The 11,924-nt window shown below is 38.0% G+C and overlaps 1 protein-coding gene across 3 annotated transcripts in view; it reads right to left on the minus strand.

The window, feature by feature from the left end:
- The window catches only part of ncs1a (neuronal calcium sensor 1a), a 61,131-nt gene extending 51,681 nt beyond the window's left edge, over nt 1-9,450 (minus strand). For all 3 annotated transcript variants that reach the window (XR_008385028.1, XM_053617977.1, XM_053617978.1), the window contains exon 1: nt 8,839-9,450. Coding sequence is in view for 2 of the 3 variants with exons in the window: in XM_053617977.1 (XP_053473952.1) it covers nt 8,839-8,902 (64 nt within the window). In the remaining variant the exon portion in view is untranslated. The remainder of the gene's footprint in view (nt 1-8,838) is intronic.
- Nucleotides 9,451-11,924: the final 2,474 nt, after the last annotated feature.

The following is an 11,924-nucleotide window of genomic DNA, read 5'->3' on the forward strand; positions in this document are numbered from 1 at the left end:
CGTTTCAATAAAAAAATTATAAACTGTATCATGTGTTTACTCAGGTTGCTTTTGTTTTATGTTGCATTTCATTTGAAAATCTAAAACTATTTAGTATGAGATGTACACAAAAACTACTTTTTAACAGCACTGTACATACATTTGCTAACTTAATTTATTAGTAGCCACATGGACATAATTTGATTATGTAAAGGCTATATAAGGCCTTTTAGAGTGTACAGAACAGGGTGACTGTTATAAGCCTGCTAACCAAGGAATACTATAATATTATAATAATTAGCCAATAATAATCTTCAGATATGAGATTCAGCCCTGCATCCTTCTTCCATTTCATTTGTACAGTCTGATAGGATCATGATGTGCTAATGTGCTACAGCTAACTGAACAGACCAGGCAGACAAATCTGGTAAAATAATGAATTAATGATTTAACCATAATATAACAACTTCGACAATATATCACGTGTTGGCTTACACTCTACAATTTGGCATCATTTCATTTATAAAATCAGAAATAACCATGATGCTCAAAAGATGTGCCAGACCTAACTGACTCCAGTAATTGGGTGTAATCATCACATGCTGACAAATTATAATGTTCTCATAATAGCTGGTTCGTGATTTTACTTTTATATATTAATTTCAGCCCCATGCCAGATTTTGAACTACAACCCCAGTTCTGAAAAAAATTTGGACAGTATGGGAAATGCAAAAAAAACAAACGAAAAGAGCCGTTTGAAAATTCAGTTCACCCTGTCCTATATTGAAAACACATTATTAACACATTATTTGATGTTTTACTTTGTGAATTTCATTTATTTTTGAAAATAGACACTCATTTTCAAGTTGGGACAGTCGACTGTTTACCCCTGTGTAACAGCACCTTTTCTTTTACTAACACTTATTAAGCATTTGGGCGCTGAAGACACCAGTTGGTTAAGTTTAGCAAGCAGAATTTTCTCTCATTCATCCATTATGCATTTCAATAGCTGCACAACTGTACGGGACCTTTGTTACCTTATTTTGCGCTTCATAATGCGCCATACATTCTCAATCAGAGACAGGTCATGACTACAGGCAGGCCATGCTAGCACCCGCACTCTCTGCTTACACAACCATGCGCTTATAATCTGGGCAGAATGTGGTTTGGTGTTGTCCTGCTCCGGATAGCAGCATATGTTCCTCCAAAATGTGTACATATCTTTCTGTATTAATGATGCACTTACAGTTGTGGAAGTTACCAGACGCTGGCTTTTGGACCTGACGCTGATAAGTTCGGATGGTCCTTTTCCTCTTTGGTCCGGAGAACAAGATGGATGTTTTATCCAACAACTATTTGAAATGTTTTCGTCAGACTACAAAACACGATTCCACTGTGCTACTGTCCATCTCAGATGAGACCGAGCCCAGAGAAGTCGGCGGTGCTTCTGAACAGTGTTGATGTATGGCTTCTGCCTTGCATAGTAAAGCCTTAACTTAGCAGTGAATGATGTTGACTGACAAAGGTTTACCAAAGTATTCCCGAGCCCATGTCAGGATATCCTTTACAGACTCCATTAAGACAGTGATGTCTGAGGGATCGGAGATCACGCGCATTCACCAAGATATGGTGAACCATATGCACCAAGATTTGACCGGATTCCTTGAATCTTTTAATGATATTGTGCACTGTAGAAGGTGAAATACCCAAAATCCTACCGATTTGTCTTTGGGGAATGTTGTTCTCAAAGTGTTGGATTATTCATTGACGCATCTGTTGGCAGATTGATGAGCCTCAACCCATCCTTGCTCTTGAAGTACTAGGCCTTTTTTGGAGGCTCCTTATATACGATGATTAGACGATTGACTCACCTGTTTCACATCACCTTCTTATTTCAACTTGTTACATCGCTATTAGTCCTAAATTACCCCTGTCCCAACTTGCATGCATGCATGGAACATGTTGCATGCATAAATTTCAAAATAAATGTTTATCTTCAAAAAACTATGCAGTTGATTAAGTCAAACATCAAATACCTCTTTATACGTTTTTTGTTAAAATACATGTCAAAGTACATTTACAAATCACTCCTCATTGTTTTTATTAGCATTTTCCATACTGTCCCAACTTTTTTGGAATAGGGGTTGTACTTAGATTTCATTTCATTAGTTGATTTCATTCATCTTAAATAACACACTTGCTACAATACAGTACAGTACAATATTAGATGCTAAAATATTTATTTCAACAAAATCAATAAAAACAGATAAGATCCAAAATGTTGACTGAAACATAATGCATACTGATCTACTGAATGTCAGATCACAGATGACATGTCTGAGGGAGCTAGGGAACAAATGTCAGATGCTAGAAAGGTAGTCTAATATGGCCTATAATCAGGCCTGGGCTCATGCATGAGCTAAACTGGGCTGTAGGCTCCTGAGGGAAAGGGGCTCACCAAATAAATAAAAACAAAATTGAATAAATATTTAGGTTTTTATATATGTTTAGTAGTATGCCAGTCATGGGGAGCACGGTGGATTAGTGGTTAGCACATTTACATCGCACCCCCGGGATTGGGGGTTCAAATCCCGCCTCCACCCTGTATGCACAGAGTTTGCATGTTCTCCCTGTGCTTCAGGGGTTTCCTCCAGGTACTCTGGTTTCCTCCCCCGGTCCAAGGACCTGTGTTGTAGGCTGTTTGGCATTTCCAAATTGTGTGATTTGGAAATTGTGTGTGAATGTGTATGTGATTGTGAACTGTGATGGCTTGGCACCCCATCCAGGATGTGCCCCAAGTTCCCTGGGATAGGCTCCAGGCTCCACTGCAACCCTGTGTAGGATGAGTGGATGGATGGATGGATGGATGGTATGTCAGTCATATTTGGCTAGTAGTTTGGACAATGGGAGGGAATGCAGATGCAGCCATGTGGGCTTTTGATGTTAGGTAATTGTCATAATATCAGATAACAGAAACACACACACACACACACACAAATACAAAAACAAACAAAAAACAAACATGTGGAGGATTGATTTTACTGAGTTGGATTTTTCAAGAACTTTGCTATAAATATATCTGGATGATGTAATGTCTAAAAATTTAAGGCCCTACCTTAGTATTATATTTTAGGGATTTTGTATTTTGGTGGCTAAGTGTTTAAGACATTGGACTTTTGATGAGAAGGTCCTGAGTTCCTATCCACTGCTGGGCCTTGAGCAAAGCCCGTAGGCCTCAACTGTTCAGTTGTATAAATGAGATCAAAGTAAGTCACTCTGGATAGTGTCTGATAAATGCTTTATAAAATGTCATGATGTATCTACAGGGAGCATCCCATTCCAGATTTAGTCCCCCTTTTCCATTATAATAAGCTCCACTCTTCTGAGAAGACTTTTAACTAGATTTTGGAGTGTGCCTGTGGGGATTTATGCCCATTCAGCCACTAGAGCATTACTGAGGTCAGATACTGATGCTGGGTGAGAAGGCCTGGTGTGCAGTTAGTGTTCCAGTTCATCACAAAGGTTCAGTGGGGTTGAGGTCAGGACTCCAAACTTGACACACCATGACCTCATGAAGCTTGCTTTGTGCACAGGGGCATTGTCATGCTGGAACAAGTTTGGGCTTCTTAGTTCCAGTGAAGGGAAATTGTAAAGCTACAGCATACAAAGACATCCTATATACAGTCATGTGAAAAAAAATAAGTACACCCCATGGAAATTGTTGGATTTTTTTTTTTTGTCATATTTGGACAAGCAAACATTTGATCATCTTTGAAATGGTGCCGATTAATGAAGTTGATATATTTGAACAAAACTACAAGGAAAATTTGCTTTTTCAATCATTTATTGAAAAGAATTATTAATAGATGTGATTTCTTCTGTGGAAAAAATAAGTACACCCTTGGCCTTCAAAGCTAGTATTGCCCCCTTTAGCAGAAATAACATCTTGTAGCCATTGTCCTCCAGGCTTGCTGGAATTTTTGACCACTCTTCCATGCAATATTCTTTCAGTTGCAAGAGGGTTGTTTGAGGGTTTTCTTGTATGTACTGCCCATTTCAAGTCCCCGCACAGAATTTCAATGGGATTTCTACCACCGTGCTTCACAGTTGGTATGAGGTGCTCATCCTAAGAAGCTGTCTTTAGTCTGCACCAAACATGTCTGCTGTTACTGTGGCCAAAATACTCTGTCAATACTCAGCACATTATTCCAAAAGGCCTGGTCTTTGCCTATATGCTCATTGGCAAACTGTAGTCTTGCAAAGGCTTTTTCCTGGTATGCCTCCCCTGCAGGTCAAATCTCTCTCTGGTTGTAGAAGCCTGCACATTGACACCAACAGCAGATCCTGTGATAATTCTTTTTGCATCAGATGGTCTGCTCTTGGGCTGAATTTGCTGGGATGGTCAGTCCTCGACAAATTGGCAGTCGTTTGAAATCTGCGCCACTTGTAGGTTATTTTCCTTACACTGGAAGGAATAATTTGGAGATCTTTTTAAATCCCTTGCCAGACTCATAGACATCCACAACCTTTTTTCTGAAGGCCTTACAACTCTTTAGATCTTGGCATGATGACACCACACACCTCAATAACAAAGGGAACACCAGACACTAGATATGAGAGGGGTATAAATAAAACAGTTTCCACCTGGCATCCAATCTTGAACACCTGATTCTAATTTTATGGATTTGAAGGTGTGATAAATGTAGGGGTATACTTACTTTTTCCATGTGACTGATCTGTTTTTTTGTTAATTTAAATTGTGAAAATTAGTACAAACTGTCAGTTTTATGTGTCATTTGACAGAGTGTATCAACTTTATTAATAGGTACTGTTTCAAAGAGGATCAAATATGCCTGTCCAAATATGTCAAAAATCCCAAACAATTTCCATGGGGTGTACTTATTTTTTCCACATTACTGTAATTGTGTGTTTCCAACTTTGTGGCAACAGTTTGGAGGAAAACACATATGGCTGTGATGGTCAGGTTTCCACAAACATTTGGCCATATAGTGTAGGATCGTATCATTATGATACTCTTAAACTGTGATCCTCTCAGAACTTTATGTAAAAAGTGATTTTCTGTGGTTATAGATATATAAGTAGAGTGCTTTCATTTTTACACTGTTTAGTCAAACAGCTTACAGAATATCTGTTCATATAGTGTCTATCTAGTTCTGAAGGTTTACTGCCTTTTCCATGTTACCTAGCACAGGTGAGAATCTCTAGGTTCTTGTGTTATCTGATATATTATCTGATTCAGAGTGCCAAGATGTGATTATAAAATGATTCTTTATGCATCTTGATTTAACTTCTGTAATCTTCACCATGGGTCTTCAGTTTTATACGCATATGAACAATGTGGCTGCACAATTTCACATTAGGAAGCACATTTCCACTTTTATTGTTTAATTACATGAACTTGGTCTTCAGACAACAATTGGTGATCTATATTCCTTGGCTTTGGAAAGTATTCAGACCCCTTCACTTTTTGCACATTTTATTGTATTATAGTTTATATAATACAACATAATAACATAATTTTAAATTGATTAAATGTAATTTTGGCCATTATTCTATACACAATAATCCACTTTTTTTTTTTTCAAATTTATTAAAATTGAAAAACTGAAATATCTCATTTAGATAAGTATTCAGACCCTTGGCTAGCACTCCAAATTGAACTCAGGTGCATCCTGTTTGCTTCAATCATCTTGAGATGGAACTCAAGGAACTCTCCATAGACCTCCGTGATCAATTTGTGTCGAGACATACTTCTGTCTGTGAAGGGTATACAATCATTTCTAAAGCTTTGAATGTCCCCATCCATCATTGTTATATGGAAGATGTTTACAGCACCAGGACTCTTCTTAGCCCTAGCTATATGACCAAACTGAGTAAGCAAGGACCAAGGACCAATGGTCACTCAGAGCTTCAGAAGTTCTCTGCAGAGATGGGAGAATCTGCTGAAAGGAGAACCGCCTCAGAAATACTCCATCAATCAGGCCTTTATGGTGGAGTGGCTAGACAGAAGCCACTGCTGAGTAAAAGGCATATTACAGGAACATAAATGACTCTGAAAGCATGAGGGAAAAGATTCTCTGGTCTGATGAGACAAAAATTAAACTAGGCTGAAATCCAAAAGCTACCTCTGGCAAAAACCAGGTACTGCTCATTAACCTTCTAATACCCGACCTCAAACCGGGGTGAAGGTTCACCTTTCAGCATGACAACGACCTGAATCTCTTCTAATGTCCTTGAGTGGCCAAAGCCCAAACTTAAAGAACATCTGTGTAGAGACCTGAAGCTAGCAGTTCACAGATGCTCTGTCATAAAGAATGGGAGAAACTGCCCACATCCACATGTGCAAAGCTTGTAGAGAATTACCCAAGAACACTCAACGCTGTAATTGCTGTCAAAGGTACTTATACAAAGTACTGAATAATGTGTCTAAAGGAGAGATTTCACTAACTGATTTTAATACATTTGCAAAGAAAAGAAAATCTAAAAACTTCCTGCTTTGTCATTATGAGTCACTGGTTGTAGACTGATTGCCAAAAAAAACATTTTAAATTAAATCTATAATGCAATAAAGTGTGCAAACTCTGAAGGGGTCTGAATACTTTCCCAATCCACCATACATTATGACTGCTTTTACAAACATCCACCCATCTGTCCATCCATCCATCCATTGTCCATACCACTTTTCCTACACAGAGTCACAGGGAGCCTGGAGCCTATCCTAGGGGACTCGGGGCATGAGGTGGGGGACACCCTGGACAGGGTTCCAACCCATCACAGGGAAAATTGCACACACATTCATACACTATGGACAATTTAGAGATGCCAGTCAGCCTACAAGGCATGTCTTTGGACTGGGGGAGAAAACTGGAGTACCTAGAAGAAGCCCCCAAAGCACGGAGAGAACATGTTAATTCCACACACACAGGGCGGAGGCAGGAATCAAACCTCCGCAGCAAACGTGCTAATGTATTGTGCTGTGGTTGAACTGTGTGACTTCATACAAATTAAAATTTCTTACAAAATAAAATACATAAACCTGTGTAAACATCTGATTATGATGTTTTGTAAATGGATGCCATGTCCATCTGTCTTGATCTGTATCTGTTACTGAGGTTTAAACTTGGTCAGCATGGGTCTCTCTGTCACCTGTTATTAACTGACTCTGTTTGTGTGGCACAACTACAACTGGCCAAAAAGTGTTATCACAATAAATGTTCCTATATTGATCTCAATACTTAGATTTTCATAAAATAGACTATCCTCATGAATACTGTAATACCACATCCATTACTGTTTACAATGTAGAAATGTTTTAGTAAATATTTATTACCAGAACATAACATACATGCACCCATTATATAACATAAAATATGGCTACACTTACAACAACACTTAAGTGCAGTTTTATACGCTTTGCAGGGGTGGACTAATCATAAATTTGTATCTAGCCCACCGGACAAGTACAAGCTCTCCTCTGCTGCGTAGTGCCATGTTTTGTTATGCCAGAAACCTGACTAACTATGCTAAAACGCAGTGTAATAATGCTGGAACTAGTTGGTTTATTAAGTGTATTAAGCCAAAGAAATGAGGATATTAATTTTTGGGGACATAAAGGATGAAATCCTCCACAATACCCAGCAGCAGAGTGTTATTTATTGAACTCATTGAACTGTGGTGGCATAAACAGGCCCAACGTAATGTAATTTCAAAATAAATGCAGTCGAAATAAAAAGGTTAATGATTAGAGCGCTATTAATAGCTGAGCTCAGTGAAAAACAGCAGAGATCCCAGTAACAGTATTCTGTATAGAGCCATAAATAAGGACACATTCAGGTTAACACACATCATACATGAACATCTCTCTCTCACACACACACACACACACACACACTTCCTTCTCAAAACACGTGCAGCATTGTATGCTTTTTCACAGGGATAATATTCAATTCTAAATTGTGACCTAGCTGTTCAGACGAGGGTGAACTGCCTTCCTAGATGGTAAAAGAGAGGATTTTGTAAAGAAAAATCTCCATTTCGAATAAATATTTGTAGAGAACCTACAGGACGATTATTATATCTTTATATCTTTAAAGGAGCAGTTTGTCATTTTTAGAGTCCTCTGCTGCCTGTGGAGTGAATTACAATTGCAATAAAAACACTGGTAAGTCTTCCACCTCTCTCAGCTGACCCCATCCTCTATGCTGAAATTACATATGCCTCGTGAGTTGCATTGTAAGAAAAATGGGCGTGGGGGTCAGCCGGCTGGGTTCTGCGCTTCAGCTCAAGGCTGAGATAAACAGAAGCCTGAAATTGAGAAACTAGCCAGCCATTGTACAGCAATGCTGCAAATCAAAGATATTTTTAAAAAGATAGAAAAAAGATTATTATTATTATTATTATTATAGCTATTTTAAACATTACCAATGACGTCTGATTCCATTAAGCCCATGCTAAATGTAGTATCATTAGTATGTGCAGTTCACTTTAATACCAATTTTAATCAGTTTGGTGAGATCTATATCTACATCTACATCGGGAGCGCAACTTGTGAAAGAAAATCATAGTAATAAATATTTAAGTACTACACATTTTAGGGCTATACCTTTCTACATTCACTCATTAAAGGCATTAAAGGGAATTGTATTGGTAATTTACAGTTCACAGTGTCACACAGCAGCAGATGTCACACTGATAAACAAACAAGGAATATTACAAACATAAAACTTAGTTAAACTGAGATGTTTCATTTTTAAGATACTGTTCCCACATGATTGCTACCTACTTGCTGTGTGTGTATGTATGTGTGTGTGTGTGTGTGTGTGTGTGTGTGTTACTCACAGTAGGTTTTCCTGGTCAGCTCCTCCACCACCTCTGGCTTGAGTTTGCTGTTGGATTTTCCCATCTTCTCTCTCTCTCTCTCTCTCTCTCTCTCTCTCTCTCTCTACGTGTCCACTCGCTCCCTAAAATCGCTGCACACACTTCTTCCCATTCACATTTATGAAAGCATTACGTTGTCTCCTCTCTTCTCCCACACAGACATACAGAAGAAGGGAAACGATGTAAAAGAGACAGAATAAAGAAATGTGGAGAGCACGCTGCTGCCGCTGCTGCTGCGAGTTAAACGCGCGATGAAAGAGAAGGTGTGTAAAAAGAAATCTTAATCCCGTATCTCTTGTTGCTTCTCCTCTCCTTTTTACGTTAACAGCAAGAAGTGTCTGAGAGCTCGAGCCCAGGAGAAGATCCTGTCCCTGAGTAATTTCCTCAGGTCTGTGTGGAGAACACGGTGTGGACACAAAGCGCGCACCCGCACACTGCCTTTCTCCCGACTGTGTTGACGCGGTTGTCCCTGACAACTAAAAGCTCCGCCCCCGTTTATATGCAAGCTATCTAACTCTTTCTCTCTCTAGACACACACACACACACACACACGCACACACACACTGTCTACGTTTGAAGAAGTACTGGAATAAAGTTGGTTTGAAGTTGGACGTTCGATATTCGCGGATATGCGGAAATTAAGGGACCGTCTCTAAAGTTACATACAACATTAACACGTTTCTAACTTCTATAGCATTTGAAGGGAATGACTTACAGTCATATAACCAACTGTAAAGTGTTCATCTAGGTGTCAGCTATAATGCACACCTCTTAGATTTTTGATATTTAATAAAAATAAACTATTAAATCATATATAAATATTGCCATGTATTTTATTACTGCATGGACTCATACACAAAATATACCATAATTTAAAGCTCAATAGCATTTGAAGGGAATGACTTACAGTCACAAAACCAACTATAAAGTGTTCGACTAGGTGTCAGGTATGACGCACACCTTTTAGATTTTTTATATTTATTAAAATAAGCTATTAAATCATATGTAAATTACATATGAATTTCACTACAGAATGGGCCCATACACAAAAGCTCAATAGCATTTGAAGGGAATGATGTACAGTCATGAAGCCAACTGTAAAGTGTTCATCTAGGTGTCGGGTATGATACGCACCTATTCAGTAATGAAATACATGTCAAATTTAAATATGATTTAATAGTTTGTTTTATTAAATATCAGAAAGGTCTAAAAGGTATCATACCTGACACCTAGATGAACACTTTTGGATGTGTGACTGTAAGTCATTCCCTTCAAATGCTATTGAGCTTTAAATTATGGTATATTTTGTGTATGAGCCCATGCAGTAATAAAATACCTGGCAATTTTTATATATGATTTAATAGTTTATTTTGTTAAATATCAAAAATCTAAGAGGTGTGCATCATTTCTGACACCTAGATGAACACTTTACAGTTGGTTATATGACTGTAAGTCATTCCCTTCAAATGCTATTGAAGTTAGAAACGTGTTTAACAATGTTGTATGTAACTTTAGAGACTGTCCCTTAATTTCGCAGTTCTGCACATATCGAACGTCCAACTTCAAACCAACTTTATTCCAGTTGAAGACGTCTATTTTATTTCATTCTGTAGCAATACACTACAGAGAGACTAGCTTTTCTCGTTACGCCTCATTTCCACTACATGTACTGTTATATTATAGCTAATAAAAAGTCCTCTGTTGGACGTGAGAAGAAAAGCTCAAAGCCAATGAATTGATTTCCTGTTGCACGAAGGTTTGATACTGTTGTCCCTGACAACTTTGCTGATTTTCTTAGTTTTAAAATGAAAGACAGTTTTATAGGTACAAATGACAAATATAAATATAAAGCCTAGAAAATACCGTTTTCAAATGCAAGCCCTCTTTGGTATCTACTGTTTATAAAAACATATATATTTTTAAGTTTTATTTGATGAAATGAAATCTGTTAGCCTATATATGTATACAGTGCTGTGAAAAAGTATTTGTCCTTCTGTTTTTGTGTATATCTCATACTAAATAGCTTCAGAAAACAAGGACAACCTCAGTAAACACAAAATAGAGTTTTTAAATGATAATGTTATTTATTGAAGCAAAAAAAAGTTATCCAATACCAACTGGGCCTGTGTGAAAATGTATTTGCCCCCATAGTTACTAATTCCCCAAATCTATGAAACTGCATTCATAATGGGGTTCAGCTGGACTACACACAACCAGGCCTGATTACTGCAAACCCTGTTCAATCAAATCAACACTTAAATAGAACTTTTTCAACAACATGAAGTTGGTTAAAAGGTCTTACCCAGTAACACACTATGCCAACATTGAAAGAAATTCCAGAAATGATGAGGAGAAAGGTGACTGAAATACATCAGTCTGGGAAGGGTTATAAAACCCAAAGGCTCTGGGACTCCAAAGAACCACAGTGAGAGCTGTTATCTCCAAATGGAAAAACTCAGCACAGTAGTGAACCTTCCCAGAAGTGATCTTCCAAAATTCCTCCAAGAGCACAGCAACTACTCATCCAGAAAGTCACAAAAGAGCCAAGAACAACATCAAAACACCTATAGGCCTCTCTTGCATCAATAAAGGTCACTGTTCATGACTCCACTATCAGAAAGACACTGGGCAAAAATGACATCCATGGAAGAGTGGCAATGTGAAAACCACTGCTAACCCAGAAGAACATTAAGGATCGTCTGAATTTTGCCAAAACACACCTTGATGATCCTCAAACCTTTTGGGAGAATGTTCTGTGGATTGATGAGTCGAAAGTGGAACTGTATGGAAGACAGGGGTCCCATTACATCTGGTGTAAACCAAACACCAAATTCCACAAAAACGATCATACCTACGGTCAAGCATGGTGGTGGAAGTGTGATGGTGTGGGGATGTTTTGTTGCTTCAGGGCCTATATATATATATATATATATATATATATATATATATATATATATATATATATATATATATATATATTGCCCTCCACTAATATTGGCATCCTTGGTAAAATTGTCTTTATTGTTCAACCTTTCAATCTTTTGTTA

The sequence above is a fragment of the Ictalurus furcatus genome, chromosome 28, assembly GCF_023375685.1.
Source record: "Ictalurus furcatus strain D&B chromosome 28, Billie_1.0, whole genome shotgun sequence".
In the NCBI taxonomy this organism is placed as follows: domain Eukaryota; kingdom Metazoa; phylum Chordata; class Actinopteri; order Siluriformes; family Ictaluridae; genus Ictalurus; species Ictalurus furcatus.